This window comes from Aythya ferina (genome assembly GCF_964211825.1).
Source record: "Aythya ferina genome assembly, contig: HAP1_SCAFFOLD_29, whole genome shotgun sequence".
NCBI classification, from domain to species: Eukaryota; Metazoa; Chordata; class Aves; order Anseriformes; family Anatidae; genus Aythya; species Aythya ferina.
This window is the reverse complement of record NW_028181463.1, coordinates 4,030,103-4,052,897: the sequence shown is the minus strand read 5'-3', so window position 1 is coordinate 4,052,897 and position 22,795 is coordinate 4,030,103. Positions and strand designations below refer to the sequence as shown.

Genomic DNA, 22,795 nt, shown 5'->3' with positions numbered 1-22,795 from the left:
CTGCCCTGTGCTGCTGAGCCATCAGGGCAGATGGAAAGGGGCTCAGCAGCAGAGATTCCCATGGACATAGGTCTGCTGCCCACCCTGAGCAGCACAGGCAAAGGGGAGACCCGCGGGGGTCCCAGGGCACCACAGCCCCTGGCTCTCACAGCAGCACCGACAGCTTGGGGCCCTGTGGGGAGCACAGGGATGGAAGCAGCAATGGCTGACCTGGCCAGCACAGACACACTGCCCTGGGTAAGGCTCTCTGGGAGCAGGGATGGCCCTGGGGAAGAGCAGGGCAGCATTGATGGGCCTGCACTGATGGGGAAAGGGCAAAGGGAAAGCTCTTTGTGCAGGCCCCTGCTCGGGGCAGGCTGCTCTGTGGCTGGGCCAGGCCTCTTGTGCTGGCCTGAGGAGCGGGGCTGGCCCTGCGGGGCACAGGCACTGTGTGCTGGGGATCTGCCAGGCAAGAGAGCAGGGCTCCTGCAGCTTCACGGACCTCCATCTCCTTGCAGCATAGCCAGCATCCTCCTTCCTCACCTGAACTAGCAACTACACATGCATGAGCTGCCTGCTTCCTCCTCCTCTAGAGGGAGAGGAGGAAACACATCTGGAGGGAGAGGGGAAAGAACATAAAAACTCACAGAGAGATAGACACATGAGGAAGGGAAAGGAAAAGAAAAATGAAAGAAAAAGAAATAACAACCCCAAACATAAGGAATATTTAGTAACTCATCAATACCCACAAGCAGACTGCTGTGCTGCCAGTCTCTGAGAAACTGATACCTTGTCTTAAAAAGAAGACACCAATATTTACTTCTGAGCACCATGTTGTGTCCCATGTGGACTGTCTAGAGCTCAAGTGCTCAGTCTGGTGTGAGCAGGCAGAGGAGAGCTCTGCAGCCCCAGGGCACCGGGCACCACAGCCCCCTCACTCTGCAGAGCAGCACTGCCAGCTGGGGCTGGGGCTGGGGCTGGGGCTGGGGCTGAGAGGGTGCTTCCCCTGAGTGTCTGCTAGGCCAGCTTCAGGCTCATGGCTTCTAGATACGAATGTGATCCCCACTGTGCACTAGGAGCTGAGAGACCACCAACAGGCATGGGGCTGGAACATTGCCTGCAAGGTCCCTCCTGCCCTAGCACCTCCCAGGACTGGCACGGAACTGGCTCCTGTGTCTCAGAGAGCCTGGGAGCCCAGCAGGTGTGCCATGGGCTTGGAGGATCACAACCAGATCATTTTTACCTGGGCAGGTCCTGGCCCAAAAAGGGGGTGTTTTCTAGGTGTGGCATTATAAGCTCAGTGGTGTATCAGAAGCACTAAGTCCAGCAGGAAGCGAATGGCTGTTAAATGGCCTGTGAGGTGAGCTCTTTCTGAAGTAGCTGACAGGTCACCCTTGACTCCTGGCTGGGATCTGTGCCTTTAGGCTCACATCTGCCAGTGTCCATGGTAGGGCAGCAGAAGGCACTTGCTGTGCATGTAGTTTCTGAGATTGGCTCTTTCTAAGTACCTGGTAGGCCCCATAGTGGAAGAGGTCTTGGATAGGGGTTGTCATGTCAGAGGTGTCAGCTTTTGCCTGAAGTCATCCTTTAGCAATGCTTTCAGTTTTCGACACAGAGGGGGCCACTGCCTCCAAGACGCTTGGGGCAAACTGAACCATGCATGAGGGTTTGGAAAAAGATAGCCTGGGTGCACAGAAGGCATTCTGTATCCAAAAGTTGGAGGCAGGAAACAAAATTTTGGGGTGGTACAAAAGCTGCTGGGCACATTGTGCAGTGTTCACCTACAGCCTTTGTGTTCTTCACCATCCTGACTTAGGTGCCACGTCAGTCTCAAGAAAGGAGTAGCCAACGGATATGAGACAGATACTCTGAGATCATGAAAGCAATCAGAAAGCTGACCCTAGGAAGATGACTGATATGGGGAAGTCAGGAGAAGCCTGGCCAGGAGAGATGTGAGATTTGAGGGAGGGAAGAGGTCAGCAGAAATTAATGATTTCTGTGAGGTTAGAACATTCAGGCAATGTTGATTCTGCTGTAACTGTGACTTAAAACAGTCATGTAAAGCCTTTCCCTAATTTTAATGAGTGATATTAATCCCTAAACCTCAATGCTACTCCACACCCTGACAGGAATCCACTGTTCTTATGCCTGACCTCAAAGTATCCCTTCAAGCCAAAATGCAGCCCACAGCCCCTTTCCCTTACCTTTACTCTCTTGCTTACCCTCATCTGATCAGCTTGTGGGCCAAAAGAAGGAGAAGGGTGGGAATGCTCTGATGAGCTCAGCTCTGCCTCAGCATCTCCTGCCCCAGCAGGAGCAATGTGACTGTTGCAGGGACTGTGAGGTCACTTCTGTCTCTGCAGTTTGTAGGAGAGCAGCAGGAATGTGTCACAGAAAGGGACTGGGAGGTCACTTGTGTCTGGAGGTGGCAGGTCAGCCTTGCCTTCTCCCTGGGATCTCCACTTTTGGGCTGACATCTGGCAGTGGCCCTGCTAGGCCAGCAGAAGGCACCTGCTTGGCATGCTGACTGTTGGCATTGCTTCCTTGCAACACTGTGCAGGGCTGCGGAGGTGTCAAAATGAAGTTCTTCAAATAGCATCACACTGCCCACCATATCCCACAGACCCCAAGACTAGCCCTGAGCCAGACATGGGTGTGCAGGGTCTCCTCTCCCAGTGGCCGTGGTCAGGCCTTGGCCCTTCAGCTTCACTAAAACCAACCAAGATTTTTCTCAGCACAGTGCTTTGCTTGTCTGTAACCATGGCCTCCAATTATCTGCCCTAACAAGGCCCTGGGGAGGCTTTGTTAGTAACAGCCCTCAGCGGCACCAATTAATACTCCAAGTCATTTCAAGTTTTCCTTCTGACTTTAGCTTCTCAAGTGGTTACATCACTCTCCTCTCAGTACCTGAGCCGAGTACAGGCAGACAATCACTTCCCTGGACCTGCTGGCCACACAGCTTCTTACACAAGCCAGGATGCCGTTGGCCTTCTTGGCCACCTGAGCACACTGCTGGCTCATATTCAGCTGACTATCAACCAGTACTCCCAGGTCCTTCTCTGCCTGGCAGCTCTCCAACCACTCATCTCCCAGCCTGTAGCTCTGTTTGGGGTTGTTGCTCACCAGGTGAGGAACCCGGCACTAGAACCCCAGAAAACAGAAGAGCAGGGAACAACCTCTTGGCTATGTTCCTGGCAGCAGCTTTGGAGAGGCGTCCAGGCTTCTGGGTTTGCCCAGAGCAAGACCCTCCTGTTACTGTTGTGCTTGCAGGGAGGCAGCTGTGACCCAGGGTTGCACAGTGCCTGCTGCTGCCTGCAGCCACAGGGATGCCACTGAAGAGAAAACAGGTCTGTCACCAAGGTACATGAGATCTGAAAGCTTGTCCAAATAAAAGAGCACAGGAGAAAACACTGGTAGCCAGAAGAGAGCAGCAGTGAAAAGGCCACGTCCTGCTGCTGGCCATGGCCATGGCTCCAGAAAAGCAGCAGTCCCAACCCAAACTCCATGTAGCAGCAGGGCTCTTGGCCCTGGGCCTCTCCTGTGTGCTGGGGCTGCTCCCCCAGCTCCAGAGGGGATGGGAAGAGATGGCAGCTGGTAACAGTGTAGTTCTGATGTGTTGTTTTATTATTATTATTTTTTAATTGTTTTTCTCTACATAACCTGCTTCTTTCAGTAATTAGATGACTGCGTATGATGACTGAGTAGATGACTGTAAATGAAAAAGTAAAAATAAGAAAATCAGGTAGCAGGTTAAGGATAACATAATTTAAATCAGAACAAATAATTTATAGAAAATATTTATAGAGAAATATAGTAACAAAATTTTTCCTCACAGTTCCTGAAATAATCAGGGAACTCACAGACACTGATTGCAAAGAAACACGTACCCAAAGAGTTTCCTTACTGCATCCTTGAACTCCTGGTTCCTCATGGGGTAGATGAGGGGGTTCAGTGCTGGAGGCACCACGGAGTACAGAAATGACACCACCAGGTCCAGGGATGGAGAGGAAAAGGAGGGGGGCTTCAGGTACTCAAATATGCCAGTACTGACAAACAGGGAGACCACGGCCAGGTGAGGGAGGCACGTGGAAAAGGCTTTGTGCTGGCCCTGCTCAGAGGGCATCCTCAGCACTGCCCTGTGGATCTGCACATAGGATAACATGATGAAAACAAAGCAACAAAAGGCTAAAGAAACACTAAAAACTAGTGCCTCAACTTCCCTGAGGTAGGCATGTGAGCAGGAGAGCTTGAGGATCTGGGGGATCTCACAGAAGAACTGGTCTAAAGCGTTGCCTTGGCAGAGGGGCAGGGAGAATGTAGTGGCCGTGTGCAGGACAGCATTGAGAAAGCCACTGCACCAGGCAGCTGAGATTTGAGGGAGGGAAAAGGAGTTTGGCCAGCAGAAATTAATGATTTCTGTTAGGTTAGAACATTCAGGCATTGTTGATTCTGCTGTAACAGTGACTTAAAATAGTACATGTAAAGCCCTTCCCCTATTTTAACCAGTGATTTTAATCCCCAAACTTAAATGCTACTCCACACCCTGACAAGAATCCACTACTCTTAATCCCGATCTCAAAGTATCTCTTCAAGCCAAAAGTCAGACCATAGCCCCTTTCCCTTACCTTTACTCTCTTGCTACCCTGATCTGATCAGCTTATAGGCCAAAAGAAGGAGAAGGGTGGGAATGCTCCGATGAGCTCAGCTCTGCCTCAGGATCTCCTGCCCCAGCAGCAGGAATGTGACTGTGGCAGGGACTGTGAGGTCACTTCTGTCTCTGCAGCTGATAGGGCAGCAGCAGGAACGTGTCAGGAAAGGGATTGTGAGCTCACTTGTGTCTGGAGGTGGCAGGTCAGCCTTGACATAGATCTGGGATCTGCACTTTTGGGCTGACATCTGGCAGTGGCCCTGCTAGGCCAGCAGAAGGCACCTGCTTGGCATGCTGACTGGGGGATCCCCTCTGCCTTTAGACCCAGGAGGACCCAGACAGAAAGAAGGCCCCAGATGGGTTGTCCTGTCCCTTCTGCTTGAGTCCATGAGTGGGCAGCAGCAGGCACAAGGCTTGGCTGTGTGTAGCCAAGAAGCTGCAAGGCCAGCAGCAGGCCCCTGGCTTGGAAGCTGCTGCTGAGGTGACTTGTGTCTGGTTGGCTGAGAGGCCGCAAGGAGCCTGCTGGGTTGGGATGCCTACTTCAGGAGTGGTTTCCACCCTGATGGAGCTTTCTGTGGTAGCAGGAAGGAGCAGTAGAGAAAAAACTGCCACAAAGTGTTTCATGGAAGGCTGGTACTGGTTACAAGGAGGGGGAAATGTCCCTCAAAGACTCATGCTGTGGTGCCAGAGGTCACCCTCTGATCAGACCCTGGCTTTGTGTTTCAAGGAACAGCTGGTGAGGTGTGATGAGAAATCGGTGAAAGCAAGGGATGAGAGCAAGATGATGAACAGAGATGTGTGTCTGCAGACTTCAAGAAAATAGGGCAATGTGTGGGACAGCATTGGAAAGCCTGCAGAGAAGGCAGAGGGTGCTGGTAAAAGGGGAGGGCCCCAACAGCCCTGAAGTTTTTGTCTCCTCGGCTAGAGCTTAGGAGGAGATATGTTATTTTCATTGTGATGGGAACTCGTGGATTCCTTTCAACCCTGTGCAGCAGCGCAGAGGTGTAGTACCACTGTTCTTCTCATGGCATCACACTGCCCACCACATCCCACAGACCCCAGCAAGAGCCTTGAGCCAGATGTAGGGGTGCAGGATGTCCCCTCCCAGTGGCTGGGGTCAGGCCTTGGCCCTTCTGCATCACTAAAACCAACCAAGACTTTTCTCAGCACAGTGCTATGCCTGTCTGTAACCATGGCCTCCAGTTATCTGCCCTAACAAGGCCTTGGGGAGGCTTTGTTAGTAACAGCCCTCAGTGGGGCCCATTAATACTCCAAGTCACTTCAGCTTTTCCTTCTGACTTCACTTTCTCTAGCAGTTGCATTATTCTCCTCTCAGTACCTGAGCTTCATAGACTCAGCACCACAATAAACTCCTAACATCTCTTCCATAGTATTCTTCAAGCCTTCATGCCATGTGTAGCTAATTACAGAGCTTGCATGGCGTACTTAAGGAAGAAAATTTCAAAAAGCAGATAATAAAAAATATTTTCAGTTTTTAAAGGCTGAATTTTGCTGCATTTCAGTTTTGAGCATCATTCTCCTCTTGCTATTCATCCAGGGTGATTTCTTTGGAGACCTTCTTCAGGAGGAAATGCAGAGTCTGGAGATCAGACACCTCCACTACCAACAGTAGTCTTTGTCCCTGTAACTACAGCCCAGACCAGCACGTGAAACCCTTTCTAAGATAATTCAGAGAAAAAATGATAAATAACAAAATAAAATTAAAATTAAAGAAAATTAAAGAAAAGAAAATGAAAGGAAAGGAAAGGAAAGGAAAGGAAAGGAAAGGAAAGGAAAGGAAAGGAAAGGAAAGGAAAGGAAAGGAAAGGAAAGGAAAGGAAAGGAAAGGAAAGGAAAGAAAAGAAAAGAAAAGAAAAGAAAAGAAAAGAAAAGAAAAGAAAAGAAAAGAAAAGAAAAGAAAAGAAAAGAAAAGAAAAGAAAAGAAAAGAAAAGAAAAGGAAGTTGAAATGACCGTTGGAACCTGAGAAATTCTAAACGAATTGTATTAGACTACTGGACATCCATGGTCTCTATTGGGTCTTCTGTGGAAAACTCAGGGAGAAAAGTAAAAAAAAAAATTCTTCAAGTGGCTGTACCTGTACCCATGAGCTCGGCCTCTTTGGGGAAATTTTTCAATTCCAGCCACGGAAACCTAAACTGAGTGATGTGAAAAGACCTGCCCAGTCAATAGAGTAGGGCAAAGTCCTAATTCCAGTGCTATAGATGCAGAAGGCAAAAAGAATTGCATTGTGCCTGACACTACTCTGGGACGTGTCACCCAGGTCAGGCAACTTTACCTTAGTGCTGACAAGTCCATCACTAAAGCACACTACCAAGCTCTGCATCTACACCTTGGCTCTCCAGTCAATGACCCAGCTCATGGATGGCAATCAGGGAGTCTCGGTTAGCGCAACGCTGCCTCAGGTGCTCCACCATGGTAGCCATTGGCACCTGCTGTTCTTCAGCCCTCAGCAAACCCCCAACAGAAGTATTTTGTGGAAGGCCAAGCAAGGTAGACAACTGTTTCATGTCCTTTGTCTCCAAGGCAGCTCTGCCAAAGCCCCACCAGTGGTGCCCTCTTGGAACTTTGAAGTACCCTCTCCTGAGACAGTCTATGCCAAGGATGCACATAGCCTCCGAGCCAGTCCCAATGGGGTGCTTTTGCCATTCCTTCCCAGTTAGACTCACTTCAGCCTCCAGTACAGTTAACTGTTGGGATCCCTCTGTCATTCCAGATATACAGGTGGGTTCTACCTCTTTGTAATTTGATGGCATTAGGGTACACTGTGCACTGGTGTCCAGTAGAGCCTGATACATTTGTGGATCTGATGTGCCAGGCTATTAAATATATCCAGTCCAGTAAACCCGATTCTCCCTTTCCTCCCTGCCTCCCCCTGGCTTGAAGCAGGACCCTTCTAGTCCTGCTCATAGGATTAATTACTGTGTCTGGTAGACGGCCCAATGGAAACACGTGCTGCATAGCACAGTAATTCCATGGGGCAGCGGAATGGAGCCAACAGTCAAGACACATTTGGGTGGGGAAGGTGGGGTGGGGCCCAGTAGAGACAAGGAGTCAAGGCAGTTGGGTGGGGGAGGCCAGCAGAAGCAGCCCAAGGGGTGGTGCTGCTTGTGAGGACACGTTTGTGGCAGCAGCCTGAGTGGGCAGCAGCTGTGCGCAGGCGAGGGGAGGCCAGGAAGCGCATGGCAAGAGCGCTCCTGCCAGCAGAGCCAAGGCCGGGGCCGAGGCCAAGGGCAGAGGCAGGCCCAGGGCAGGGGGCTGCAAGGGCCATGCTGAGCTCCCTGCCCCTGCAGCAGCCACCCTGGCCCTCGGCCTCCTCTCCCCTGCCCCTGCAGCTCTGGGCTCCCTTCGCGCAGCCCTGGCTCTGCAGCACCAAGCCCTGCTGGGAGCCCTCCCCTGCATGCTGCCACCGCTCCCTGATGCTGCTGTTGCCCTCTGCTGGGCACTGCCCAGCCCAACCCAGCCCAACCCCTGCCCACCTCTCCCCAGGTCCCTGCCCTCTCCCCAGCCCAGCCCAGCCCAACGCAGCAGCCCAGGCTGGGCTGGCCCCAGGGCAATGCCCACCGCAGGCTGCTGCAGGGCTCTGGGCACGGCCACCACAGCCCTCACACTGGGACCAGCTCAGGAGATGGAGTTCCGTGAAGCTGCAGGAGCCCTGCTCTCTTGCCTGGCAGATCCCCAGCACACAGTGCCTGTGCCCCGCAGGGCCAGCCCCGCTCCCCAGGCCAGCACAAGAGGCCTGGCCCAGCCACAGAGCAGCTCCACATTCCTCTCCAGGATGCCATTTGCCATCAGACTAAGCACAGTCCCAGGCCAGTCAAGGCCAGTTATTGTTTGCTGAGCCATGGCCAGCCAAGAAGGGAGCTCCCAGTCCAGCACTACACTGAGCACTCTGAAATTCTGATCCACAGTGAAGGCCAGAAAAGCAAGAGGCCCGTTCATGCAGCAGTTCCTTGGGTATATTCCTAGCACCAGCTTTGGAAGAGCTGTGCAATGAAAGAGATGCCACTGTACAGACAACAAGATTGTCAGCAAGATACACGAGATCTCAAGTCTTAGTTGAATGTGAAAGCACAAGAGAACAATGAGGAAGCCAAAGGGAGCAGCAGTGACAAGGCCACGTCCTGCTGCTGGCCATGGCCATGGCTCCAGGGAAGAAGCAGCCCCAACCCGAAGGCAGCAGAGAGGCAGAGCCCAGCGGGCAGTGAGGGGCAGTCCCAAGGGCCACCAGGGCTGCTCCTGCATGTGTCAGCTGGGTTCTTGGCCCTGAGCCCCTCCTGCATGCTGGGGATGCTCCCCCAGCTCCAGAGGGGAAGGGAAGAGAGGGATACTGAGACCAATGAATTTCCGCTGACTTCTTTATTGTCTTTATCTACCTAGGAAGCATGGATCAGTGTGTACATTAGCTGATATGGTAAAAAATTACACAAAATATAACATTCAGAATGCTGAGAACTACGTTATAAAATACAAATAAAATATTGTTAAAATACTAACAGAGAAAAATAATTTTAAAAATGTTCTATCATTTTCCCAAATATCCTTTGATTTCTGATAGGATTACTATTAATGACAATGTTATGATAACACTAGGAATGATAAAAATGATACAATATAATGTGAATCAAAACATTTGCATATTATTAAGAATACATCTTCTGAACACATCATGGATGCTTAAGAGGAATGTATGGAAAGAGTTTCCTCACTGCATTCTTGAGCTCCTCGTTCCTCATGCTGTAGATGATGGGGTTCAGTGCTGGAGGCACCACCGAGTAGAGAAGTGTGACCACCAGGTCCAGGGATGGAGAGGAAATGGAGGGAGGTTTCAGATAGGCAAACACAGCAGTACTGACAAACAGGGAGACCACAGCCAGGTGAGGGAGGCACGTGGAAAAGGCTTTGTGCTGGCCCTGCTCAGAGGGCATCCTCAGCACTGCCCTGAAGATCTGCACATAGGACAGCACAATGAAAGCAAAACAACCACAGCCTAAAGAAACACTAAACACAAGTGCCCCGACTTCCCTGAGGTAGGCATGTGAGCAGGAGAGCTTGAGGATCTGGGGGATTTCACAGAAGAACTGGTCCACAGCATTGCCATGGCAGAGGGGCAGGGAAAATGTGTTGGCCGTGTGCAGGACAGCATTGAGAAAGCCACTGCCCCAGGCAGCTGCTGCCATCTGGGCACAAGCTCTGCTGCCCACGAGGCTCCCGTAGTGCAAGGGCTTGCAGATGGCAACGTAGCGGTCGTAGGCCATGACGGTAAGAAGGGAAAACTCACCTACAACCAAGAAAGCAAAGAAAAAGACCTGAGCAGCACATCCTTGATAGGAGATGGCCCTGGTGTCCCAGAGGGCATTGGCCATGGCTTTGGGGACAGTGGTAGAGATGCAGCCCAGGTCGAGGAGGGCGAGGTTGAGGAGGAAGAAGTACATGGGGGTGTGGAGGCGGTGGTGGCAGGCTACGGCGCTGAGGATGAGGCCGTTGCCAAGGAGGGCAGCCAGGTAGATGCCCAGGAAGAGCGCGAAGTGCAGGAGCTGCAGCTCGCGTGTGTCTGCGAATGCCAGCAGGAGGAACTCGCTCACAGAGCTGATATTGGGCATTTTCTGACATCCTCTGTTGGAGAGCAAATGTTAGAGCAAAGTTAGAAATGATTTGGATGAGGAAAACCTGTTACAAGTCTTACAGAACCCCCAAACAGAGCCTCTCTCTGCAGCTCTCCTGCTTGAGTTGTGGCTGGTGCTGGCTGAGAGTGGCATGGGGAGCTGGGGTTGCTGTGGGCTGCAGAGGAGTCCTACCTGCAGCAGGAGGGAATCAGGAACATGGGGGAAACTCAAGTTCAGTCCACTTGTCTGGTCAATGAGTTTGCAGAGTTTTCTTACAAACAACTCATCTGAATGCAGAACAGAGCTGCAGTGCTTTACTTGCTTTAATGTTATTTGGTTGGCCCTGTAACGCTTAGGTGAATTATTGGATGATTGAATGCTTTGACTCTTCATGTGTGCTCCTGGTGAAATCCTGTGGATGCCAGGAGGCAACGGGACTGTCCCTTGGTGAAGACTGAGCAGAGCAGATCTGCCCAGAAGTGAGCTTGGGCATGAGAAGAAACAAGAGACAGCTGAGAGCAGAGAAGCCCAACTCAAAAGGCAGATGGACAGAATCCTCACCATATCTCCAGGTGTGTGATCAGTATCTCAGCTCTTCCGTCCTAGCCAGAGGTGCAGAAGGTTCAAACCTGCTGCCCACAGACAGCCATCCAGCAGAACAGACATGGCCTTAGCAAGGAGGTGTCTTCTCCTTGGGGCACCTGGATAACACAAGGATGCCAGGAGAGAGCTGCATCCTGCTGGAGAGCAGCCTGCAGCCAGGAGGATGCCCCATAGACAGAGCTGGATATCTGAAAGCTGGAGTGTGCCAATATCCCAGCTGCACCCCTGTAGGGTCTGGAGGACGCTTGACCACCCCTGTCTTATCTGATCAGGGATAGCAAGGTAATGACACTCCAAGGGGCTTCTGCCAGACTTCCTCCCCTTGCACTGAAACCCAGCAGGACTCTCAAAGCCTACTGCATTGCCCACTGCCCTCCCAGAAACAACACCCAGCAAGAGGAGACCCTTCCAGGACCTGTAGCATGGCCCTGCAGCCAGACACTTACCTTGTCAAGGGCTGTACAGGTTTCTCCTGCAGGCAGCTCTCAGCATCCTCCCACTGCCAACTGCCTCCAAGCCCTCTTTCCTTCTCTTCTCTCCTCTCCTCTGCCAGAACCAGCTGTGGTCAGAGCTTCCAGCTCTGCTGCGCTGTGCAGAGGAGCTGCTCCTGGCCACAGCTGTCTCTCTGCTTCATGGGACTTTCTGAAATGTGTTTTATCTATCCCACAAGACCAACCCAGCTCAATAACAGAGGCCCAGCCCGAGGCATTGGACTCACCCCTCTGGGGGCTTTGCTGATGAGCCCACGAGGAGTCAATTAGGCTCTGGTGCTTTAATGATTAGCTGTCTCCTCAAATGCTTTAGTGGCAGAGACAATAGCCATAGCCATGGACCCAAATATCTCATAACGCAGCTCTTTAGGAAGCTTCCCTGGTTCCTTGTGAGAAGGCACCACTGCTTGTATGGCATCAGCATTGTGGAAATCACTCCTGAAGTAGGCATCCGAACCCAGCAGGCTCCTTGAGGCCTCTCAGCCAAGCAGACACAAGTCACCTCAGCAGCAGCTTCCAAGCCAGGGGCCTGCTGCTGGCCTTGCAGCTTCTTGTGGAGACACAGCCAAGCCTTGTGCCTGCTGCTGCCCACTCATGGACTCAAGCAGAAGGGACAGGACAACCCATGTTGGGGCCTTCTTTCTGTCTGGGTCCTCCTGGGTCTGGAGGCAGAGGGGATCCCCCAGTCAGCATGCCAAGCAGGTGCCTTGTGCTGGCCTAGCAGGGCCACTGCCAGATGTCAGCCCAAAAGTGCAGCTCCCAGGGAGAAGCCAAGGCTGACCTGCCACCTCCAGTTACAAGTGACCTCACAGTCCCTTTCTGTGACACGTTCCTGCTGCTGCCCTATCAAGTGCAGAGACAGAAGTGACCTCACAGTCCCTGCCACAGTCACATTCCTGCTGCTGGGGCAGGAGATGCTGAGGCAGAGCTGAGCTCCTCAGAGCGTTCCCACCCATCTCCCTCTTGCGGCCCACCAGCTGATCAGATCAGAGTGAGCAAGAGACTAAAGATAAAGGCAAATGGCTATAGGCAGTGTTTTAGCTTGAAGGGATACTTTGAGGTCAGGCATAAGAATAGTGGATTCCTGTCAGGGTGTGGAGTAGCATTTAGGCTTGGGGATTAATGACACTGGCTAAAATAGGGGAATGGCTTTACATGACTGTTTTAAGCCAGCATTACAGCAGCATCAACATTGCCTGAATGTTCTAACCTCACAGAAATCATTAATTTCTGCTGGCCAAGCTCCTCTTCCCTCCCCCATATCTCACATCTCTCCTGGCCAGGCTTCTCCTGACTTCCCCATATCAGTCTTCTTCCTAGGGGCAGCTTTCTGATGGCTTTCATGATCTCAGAGTATCTGTCTCATATCTGTTGGCTACTCCTTTCTTGAGACTGACGTGGCACCTAAGTCAGGATGGAAAAGAACACAAAGGCTGTAGGTGAACCCTGCACAATATGCACAGCAGCTCTTGTACCACCCTAAAAATTTTGTTTCTTGCCTCCAACGTTTGGATATGAAATGGTTTCTGTGCACCCAGGCTATCTTTTCCCAAACCCTCATGCATGGTTCAGTTTGTCCCAAGCGTCTTGGAGGCAGTGGCCCCCTCTATGTAGAAAACTGAAAGCATTGCTAAAGGATGACTTCAGGCAAAAGCTGACACCTCTGACATGACAACCCCTATCCAAGACCTCTTCCTCTATGGGGCCTAGCAGGTACTTAGAAAGAGCCGATCTCAGAAACTACATGCACAGCAAGTGCCTTCTGCTGCCCTACCATGGACACTGGCAGATGTGAGCCTAAAGGCACAGATCCCAGCCAGGAGTCAAGGGTGACCTGTCAGCTACTTCAGAAAGCAGTCACCTCACAGGCCATTTAACAGCCATTCGCTTCCTGCTGGACTTAGTGTTTCTGACGCACCACTGAGCTTATAATACCACACCTACAAAACACCCCCTTTTTGGGCCAGGACCTGCCCAGATGGAAATGATCTGGTTGTGATCCTCCAAGCTCATGGCACACCTGCTGGGCTCCCAGCCTCTCTGACACACAGGAGCCGGTTCCGTGCCAGTTCTGGGAGGTGTTAGGGCAGGAGGGACCTTGCAGGCAATGTTCCAGCCCCATGCCTGTTGGCGGTCTCTCAGCTCCTTGTGCACAGTGAAGATCACACTCACATCCAGAAGCCGGAAGCCAGTCTAGAAGACACTCAGGGGAAGCACCCTCTAAGCTCCAGCCCCAGCTGGCAGTGCTGCTCTGCAGAGCGAGGGGGCTGTGGTGCCCAGTGTCCCGGGGCGGCAGAGCTGTCCTCTGCCTGCTCACACCAGATTGAGCACTTGAGCTCTGCTCAGTCCACCTCGGAGGAGATCCCCCCCTAGGAGGGAAGTGCTGCAGTGGAGGCCAGCTGTGCCACTGCTGTGCCCACTGCCTGTCCCTGCCTGCAGTCCCAGCTCAGCCCCACAGCACCACTGGCACCAAGCTGCAGGAGCAGCCAGGCCTGACCCCACCAGCAGGGCTCAGCAGGACAGGGCGGCAGTGGCAAGAGAGCAGCTCTGCATGCCCCAAGCGCTGGTGCTCCCTGGCCGTGCTGCTGGGATGGGACTCTTTTCCTCTGCGCCCCTGCACATGGGCACTGATCCTGAAGTGCCAGGCCTGGTCTCAGAGAAAGGATGTCAGACAAATAAGGCAGTTAAATCTTAACTTCCTTAAGGTTAAATTCACAGAGAGCATGGCTTCACAATCATAGAGTCTATGAGCTATATTCAACAGGTACATCCATATCATTTTAATGGGTGTTCATTAGCTGAATTAATGTAATAAGAATATGCACAAACACAACCACAAAACAAAACAAAACAAAACAGTTATACTGGCTATTCTGTCAATTATTTGCATTACAAGCTATGTGCAGAAGCAGATCAAAAATTTCTTGCTTCCAAGACACATCTAGTCATCAATTTCCACAAGGCATGCTTGACCTCTTGGATCATTATGGTACAGATGAGGACGTGCTCTGCTGGAGGCACCACTGAGTACAGAACTGCCACCACCAGGTCCAGGGATGGGGAGGAGATGGAAGGGGCTTCAGGCAGGCAACCATGACAGGCCTGAGAAAGACGGACACCATGGCCAGGTGAGGGAGGCACGTGGAAAAGGCTTTGTGCCGGCCCTGCTATAGAGACAACAGGACTGTCACCTAGATACACAAGGTCTAATCCAAATACACTGCTCCTACCTGTGGCAGCTGGGCTCCTGGCCCTGAGCCCCTCCTGGATGCTGGGGCTGCTCCCCCAGGTCAAGAGGAGATGGGAAGAGAGGGATACTGAGACCAATGAATTTCCACTGGTATCATTATTGTCTTTATCTACCAAGGAAGCCTGGTTCTGTATGTACATTAGATGATGTGGTCAAACCTAACACAAGAAGTAACATTCAGAATGCTAAGAATGAGATTATTAAAAACAAAATGAAATATTGTTAAAATACTCACAGAGAAAAATAATTTAAAAAATGTTGTGTCATTTTCCCGAATACACTTTGATTTCTCTTGGGATTCTTATTAATGACAATGTTATGATAACACTTGTAATGATAGAAATGATATGATATAATGTGAATCAAAATATTTGCATATTATTAAGAATACATCTTCTAAAAGCATCATGGATGCTTAAGAAACATGTATGGAAACAGTTTCCTCACTGCATCCTTGAGCTCCTGGTTCCTCATGCTGTAGATGAGGGGGTTCAGTGCTGGAGGCACCACCGAGTACAGAAGTGCGACGACCAGGTCCAGAGATGGAGAGGAAATGGAGGGGGGCTTCAGGTAGGAAAATATGCCAGTGCTGACCATCAGGGAGACGACAGCCAAGTGAGGGAGGCATGTGGAAAAGGCTTTGTGTCGTCCCTGCTCAGAAGGAATCCTCAGCACTGCCCTGAAGATCTGCACATAGGAGAAAACAATGAAAATGAAACAACCAAATGCTAAAAAGATACTAAACAGAACTGCCCAAACTTCTCTGAGATAGGATTCTGAGCAGGAGAGCTTGAGGATCTGGGGGATTTCACAGAAGAACTGGTCCACAGCATTGCCTTGGCAGAGGGGAAGGGAAAACGTAGTGGCCGTGAGCAGGACAGCATTGAGAAAGCCACTGCCCCAGCCAGCTGCTGCCATCTGGGCACAAGCTCTGCTGCCCAGGAGGCTCCCATAGTGCAGGGGCTTGCAGATGGCAATGTAGCGGTCGTAGGCCATGATAGTAAGGTTATAATACTCTGCTGATATGCAGAAGAGAAAGAAAAAGATCTGTGCAGCACATCCTTGATAGGAGATGGCCCTGGTGTCCCAGAGGGCATTGGCCATGGCTTTAGGCAGAGTGGTGGAGATGGATCCCACATCGAGGAGGGCGAGGTTGAGGAGGAAGAAGTACATGGGGGTGTGGAGGCGGTGGTGGCAGGCTATGGCGCTGAGGATGAGGCCGTTGCCTAGGAGGGCAGCCAGGTAGATGCCCAGGAAGAGCGCGAAGTGCAGGAGCTGCAGCTCACGTGTGTCTGCGAATGCCAGCAGGAGGAACTCACTGACAGAGCTGCTGTTGGGCATTTCCTTGTTCTGGGCATGGGGTCCTGCCCAAGGAAAAGAAAAACACTGAGTGTTTATCAGAGTTATCTTAACAGAGTTATCTTACAAAATAAAAAATAATATATATCCATTTTTCTTTTATGCCTTCATTTCTCATTTCAGTGGAAAAATCATTCTATTTTTCATTTAATCCCTCCCAAATGATTCTCCAATTCCATTCAGTCTTTTGGCAGGTCCCTTTTATGAGTTCTGTCTGGTGCTGCTAGAGGGCACGAGACTTGCTGTGAGCAATGCGGGAGTCAGTGCTGCCCTAAGCTAGTGGTAAAGATCATATAGTGATTTTTATTTTCTCTTTTGTTCTAGCAGCCCCACTGTACTCAAAGTAAAACCTTGTGTTTCATCAACTTAGCGATGTATTCAGTGTAGTGTCCTTGGGAGAGCACATCAAGTCTGTCTGTTAGTCCTAGTGTCAACTGTCCTTTGCTGGTGTCTCTTTGACCTACGGGACAATTGCACTCCTATGTTTGCCTGAAACAAGCCAGGACACTGCTGAGAGCAGAGACATCCAGGCTCAAAGTGCCCATCTCCACACCCCTAAACTTGTCCCCATACTCCCCTTCCCCCAAGCACACCGAGGGCTCACTCCATAGGCATGTGAAAGCCCCACCCCCAGCCAGCCTGGGAACAAGACCAGCAGCAGCACGGCCAGCTGGAGAAGCCAGGAGGAATGCCAGCGTGCTGCTGCCAGGGGAGGCAAGGCCAGGGAGGGACAGACGGACACTCAGCAGACCCTCCTGTGCTGCAGCTCTGCCTGCAGAGGAGGCAGCTCATGCTCAGTGTAGGCAATCTGTACTCTTCTCAAATTGGCTGAGGCCTCCCAAAGACAGGGCACTGGGCATTGGAGGGTTTGCAGCTCCTAAACATAAGCTAGGATAAAACCTGAGAGGACCACAATGATGATGTTGGTGTAGTCTGTGGGCTGAGGTGTGGGAAGGGACATCATGAAGTTAAATGATGAAATATTAATCCCTCACTACAATGCTCTAGCAGTCTCAGTCTGCAGTACAAACCTGACCACCTATTACCATGAAACCAGCCTCCACTCTACCGCAGGTATCTGCAAGCACAGGCTACGGAAAATGTCTTGCCTTTCAGGTAGCCCCTGCCTTGGTCTTCCTTTTGAAAAATCCAATCATAAATGCCATTCTCTAAAATATTTTCTACTCATTTCTGGAGAAACAGAGAGACCCACCCTGCCAGATGCTACCAGCTGTCAGATGTGCCAGCTGTAGAAGACCCCTCTGGCAACCCCACCTGCAGTGCCCTGCTGCCAGAGCCTCACGGTGTCAAGAGCCTGCAGATGTGTCCTGCCACACGCTGTCCTCTGTTGTTGCACTCCTCAGTGCCTCCCAGCCCTCTCTCCTTCTCTCCTCTCTGTGTGCCAGCTGCAGTCAGAGCCCCCAGCCCTGCTGTGCTGTGCAGAGGAGCTGCTCCTGACCACAGCTGTCTCTCTGCTTCATGGCACTTTCTGAAATGTGTTTTCTTTGTCCCACGAGCCTGGCCCAGCTCAGCAGCACAGCATCAGCCCAAGGCACTGCAATCACCCCTCTGGGGGCTTTGCTGATGAGCCCACGAACCTCAGGCACTCCGAGACAATTGAAGACAGCTCTCCAGAAGTCCAAGTCAGAGGCAAGTTTCCTGCAGTGTCCCCCTGAGGGCCAGCACTGACACAGCCTCCCTTGGAGCTCGTTAGAGCAGAACCCTGGAGGCAGTGAGGACAAGGAGACAAAGGCAGCGTGAAGGTGACACTGATGTGGAGGAAATCTGGATGTGTGTCACCAAGCCCAAGGCCCAGCGCTTGCCCCATACCCTGGGAAGAGAGATCCTTTCCTTCCCACATTGCTCAGGCCTCTTTGTGGGGCAGTAGGAGATGGGGATGTGCATGGCCAAGTGCAGGACAATGGTACGACCCCTGCCTGGTTCATGGGTGGGGGTGAGGAGGCAATGAGGCCCTGGTGCTTTAACAAGATGTCTCCTCATTGGCTTTAGTGGCTTAGATAGCAGCCATTACCATGGATACAAAGATTTTGGTTCTGTTGGGACTTTCAGCCTTTCCAGTGTCCTTCCTCTTCTCTGAACCAGGCTGTCATAGGAAATCCCAGCCCTGTACGTTTTTACCCATTCCTGTAGACCATTTTGTTTGTGGTGTCTCACTGAATCTGAGCTTAGTCTGTTAACTCCGATTCTCTTGGTGGCCATAGTCTGTGTAAGGCAGCTCTGTAGGAAGCTGGCCTAGTTCCTGGTGAGCAGGCACCACTGCTCGTACGGCATCCCTCATGGAGGGTGTTCACAAATCTATGCAGCTGGATGGGATATAGCCGAGGGTACTGAGGGATCTGGCAGAAGTGCTCACCAAGCTGCCTTCCATCATTTATCAGCAGTCCTGGCTATCAGGGGTGTTCCCAGTCAGCTGGTGACTAGCAACTGTGATGGTCACCTACAAAATGGCTGGAAGGAGGATTGTGGAACTACAAGCCTGTCAGTCTGAACTCGGTACTGGGGAAGTTCTTGGAGCAGATTATCTTGAATTCCATCACACAACGCTTCCAGAACAACCAGGTGATCAGGCCCAGTCAGCATAGGTTTGTCAAAGGCAGGTCCCGCTTGGCAAATCAGATCTCAAGGTGTGACAAGGTGATGCTCACAGTGGGTGAGGGAAAGGCTGTGGATGTGGTCTACCTAGGCTGCAGTAAGGCTTTTCCATCTTTTCCCACAACATTCTCCAGAGAAACTGGCTGCTCAAGGCTTGGACAGGTGTACGCTTTGTGGGGTTAAAAACTGGACCAAAATCATGGTAAATGCAAATAAATGCAGATGGAGGCCTGTCCTTAGTGTCCCGCAGGGCCCAGTATTGTGGCCTGTTCTCTTCAGTATCTCCATCAATGATGTGGATGAGGGGATCGAGTGCACCCTCAGTAAGTTTGCGGACGACACCAAGTTTGGAGTGAATGTTGATCTGTTAGGGGGTCTTGTGAGGCCACAACTGGAGTACTGTGCTCAGCTCTGGGGCCCCAATAAGGATGTGTATCTATTAGAAGGAGTCCAGAGGAGGGCCATGAGGACGATCAACGGGCTGCAGCACTTTTCCTAGGAACATGCTGAGGAAGATGGGTTTGTTCGGCCTAGGCAAGAGAAGGCTCTGGGGAGAACTTAAAGAGCCCTTCCAATACCAATAGGGGGCCTACAGGACAGCTGGGGAGGGACTCTTCATCAATGTCATGATAGGAGTAGCGGTAATGGTTTTAAACTGAAAGAGAGTAGATTTAGATTAGCCATTAGAAAGAAGTTCTTAACTTAAGGGTGGTAAGGCAGCGGAACAGGCTGCCCAGGGAAGCTGTGGATGCCCTGTCCCTGGAAGTATTCAAGGCTAGGTTGGATGGGGCTTTGAGCAACCTGGTCTAGTGGAAGCCGACTCGATGGTGGGGCAGAGTGAGAAGCAGAGAAAGCCTTGATGCTGTGCAAACACTGCACAGGAACAGCGACTACAGCCGTGGGTGACCAACATTGCTCTGGTCACATATTAAAAACACAGCACCGCAGGGACTGTTCTGCAGAGAGCAACTCCATCCCAGCCAGAGCCAGTGTCCTCATGAGGGACAAGAAGGCCCTGGAAGGAGCCAGGAAGTTGCTAATAAGCACCAGGACAATTGAGGAAGCCCAAAGGCCCTTCTGAAAGGTCACCGAGTGCCAACTGAGAGGCAGTGCTGGGCAGTGGGGAGGGCCAGGAGAAAGACTTGTGAGAAGGCAGTGAGAAACAAGGACACTCAGGGCTTTTGCAGATCCTTAAAGTCCTGCCTGAGTCCCCAAATGGAAAGCAGTATATGTCTGTGGGTGGAGAAGTAGCCCAATCTTGGGACTGGGACAGGGCTGAAGGTCCCTGTGTGAAGCTGGACCAATGGACAAGTGTCCACCTTGCATGTGTGCCTCAGCCTGGGAGCAGGGGCCTGCCTGTGGTGCGGGATGTCTGGGCTGTGCTCAGCCATGCCCCAGGAGATGACCTTGCTCTCTTCCTCCCCACCACTCCCCACACGGGGCACGCCCTCAGGAAACACCCCTGAGCCTGGAGATGCACCAACCTGCTGCGCTGAGGTGCCACTACTGCAGGGGAAGAAGGGAGGGTTGGAGAGACACGTGGGACCTGCGGGCAAGAGTGGTATGGACTGGGGAAGTGAGTGCCTGGGAAAAGTTACCCTGGAGCCATAGGAGCCATTCTGGAAAGGAAACTTGTAGGCAGGAACAGCACTTTTGTGGCACTGCAGAGCTGGTGGGCACATTGTGCAGGCTGTTCTGATGGACATTTGTGTCCTTTTCCATCGTGTATTAAGTGCCACTTTTCTCGGGAATAGAGTAGCCAAAATAGCAGTGACAGATAGTCTAAGATCATGAAAGGCATCATAAACATGCCCCTAAAAAGATAACCGATATGGGGAAATCAGAAGACAGCCCAGGAGAAATGTGAGACTGAGAGGAGGGAATAGGGGCTTGGCCAGCCAAAATTAAGGATTTTGTAGAGGTAAGAGGGTTCAGGTTCTGCTGATGCTGCCGTAACTGTGACTTAAAATAGTCATATGAAGCTATTCCCTGGCTTCAACCTGTAAACTAAATTCCTAAACCTAAATGCTACTCAGCACCTTGACAGGAATCCACTACTCTAATGAGTGACCTCAAAGTATCCCTAGAAGACAAAACTCAGCCCATAGCCACTTCCCCTAGCTCTTACTCTCTTAATCACTCTGATCTCTGCCCTTAATAGTAGCATTAGAATGGTCTATTTAACACTAGAAAACTGCTTAAGGGACCTAAACAAAACCCTAACTCCAAATTAATGTGAGGGGCCATGGATCTGATCAGCTTGTGGGCCACAAGGAGGAGATGGGTGGGTATGCTTTCAGGAGCTCAGCTCTGCCTCAGGATCTCCTGCCCCAGCAGGAGGAATGTGACTGTGGCAGGGACTGTGAGGTCACTTCTGTCTCTGCACTTGATAGGGCAGCAGCAGGAACATGTCAAGGAAAGGGACTGTGAGGTCACTTGTGTCTGGAGGTGGCAGGTCAGCCTTGCCTTCTCCCTGGGAGCTGCACTTTTGGGCTGACATCTGGCAGTGGCCCTGCTAGGCCAGCAGAAGGCACCTGCTTGGCATGCTGACTGGGGGATCCCCTCTGCCTCCAGACCCAGGAGGACCCAGACAGAAAGAAGGCCCCAACATGGGTTGTCCTGTCCCTTCTGCTTGAGTCCATGACTGGGCAGCAGCAGGTACAAGGCTTGGCTGTGTCTCCACAAGAAACTGCAAGGCCAGCAGCAGGCCCCTGGCTTGGAAGGTGCTGCTGAGTATCTATGATCAGACCCTAGCTTTGTTTTTCAAGGAACAGCTGGTGAGGGTTGATGAGACGTTGGTGAAATGATGGAAATGCTGGGATGAGAGCAAGGTGGTGAACAGAGATAGGGGGTCTGCAGACTTCCAGGAAATAAGACAAAGTGTTTGACAGCATAGGAAAGCGTGCAAAGGAAAAGACAGAGGTTGCTGGTAAAAAGGGAAGGCCCCAACAGTCCTGACACTTTGCCTAGAGCTTATGAGAAAATGAGACATAGTCATTGAAATGCAGCCTCTTTGCTTCCTTGTAACCCTGTGCAGAGACAGGATGGTGTCATACAAGTTTTCCTCTCGTGGCATCACACTGCCCACCGCATTCCTCAGACCCCCAAGAAAAGTCCTGAGCCAGACAGGGGGGTGCAGGATCTCTCCTCACAGTGGCTGGGGACAGGCTTTGGACCTTTTGCTTCACCAAAACCAACCAAGACTTTTCTCAGCACAGTGCTTTGCCTGTCTGCAATCATGGCCTCCAATTATCTGCCCTAAGCAGTCCCTGGGGAAGGTTTGTTAGTAACAGCCCTCAGTGGGGCCCATTAATTCTCCAAGGCACTTCAGCTTTTCCTTTTGAGTTTGCTTTTTCACACAGTTGCATCATTCTCCGCTCAGTACCCAAGTTTCTTTGACTCAGCACCAAAATACACCATGGAACTCATTAAAACACAGAAACTCGTAAGGAGCCATTTTTCTCCCACCATTTTCTTCAAGTATTCAAGACTTGTTCAGCTAATTGGAGAGCTTTCATGTTGTAGTTAAGGGGGAAGATTTCAAAGAGCATCTAATAAAAATCTTTCTTCATTTGAAAGGCTGAATTTTGTTGTGTTTCAGTTTAGAGCATCATTCTGCTATAGGTATTGGTCTAGGTTTTGACCTTTGAAGCCCTGCTTAGGTGGGAAGAGCAGGGTTTTTCTTATTTCAAAACAAACAACAGGAAATCATACTGAAATTTAAAAATAAATAAATAAATAAATAAGAAGTTCAAGTTCCTTATTTTGTTGCCTCCAGTGATGTTTACCTTCCCAAAAGGATGACTGTACATGATGTATTTTACAGTGATTAATAGGAAATTTTAAGTAATTGTGTTAATATTAATCCATATCATACAAATTCAATGATAAACGAGGAGGGTCTTACTAAGGAAACCATTAGACAGACTGCTGAGAGATGGGCGACCTCGAACTCACTGAAACTCCAAGCAGCAACTGGGTCACTGAGAGTGGTCTGAATGATTAAACGGTAAGAGGAGGGCAAACCAGGAGAATGATGGGAAGTGCATAGGTCCAGACAGGCAGCTGGAAAGGGGACATTCAGCAGGGTCTATGTAATCAAGATGAGTTTTGTGCCTGGAAGATGAGGGAGGGAGCACACCATGATAGAAAAGCGATGACAATGCAACTACAGCTGAACACCAGTATTTCTTCTCCTGGGATGAATATGCATCCGGAAAAATCACA

General features: G+C 51.0%; 2 protein-coding genes across 2 annotated transcripts; both read right to left on the bottom strand.

Annotated features, from left to right (window-relative positions):
• Window positions 1–145: 145 nt before the first annotated feature.
• Window positions 146–10,249, bottom strand: LOC311427914 (olfactory receptor 14I1-like; the record flags this gene model as incomplete). The annotated part of the gene is made up of 3 exons (XM_084539497.1): window positions 146–172; window positions 9,356–9,595; window positions 9,956–10,249. 3 exons carry the CDS (start codon window positions 10,247–10,249, stop codon window positions 146–148), a joined length of 561 nt encoding a protein of 186 aa, XP_084395623.1.
• Window positions 10,250–15,001: 4,752 nt separating this feature from the next.
• Window positions 15,002–15,937, bottom strand: LOC311427913 (olfactory receptor 14I1-like; the record flags this gene model as incomplete). The annotated part of the gene is made up of 2 exons (XM_084539496.1): window positions 15,002–15,283; window positions 15,644–15,937. The coding sequence occupies 2 exons, from the start codon at window positions 15,935–15,937 to the stop codon at window positions 15,002–15,004; spliced, it is 576 nt and encodes a 191-aa protein (XP_084395622.1).
• Between the last annotated feature and the right edge of the window lie 6,858 nt (window positions 15,938–22,795).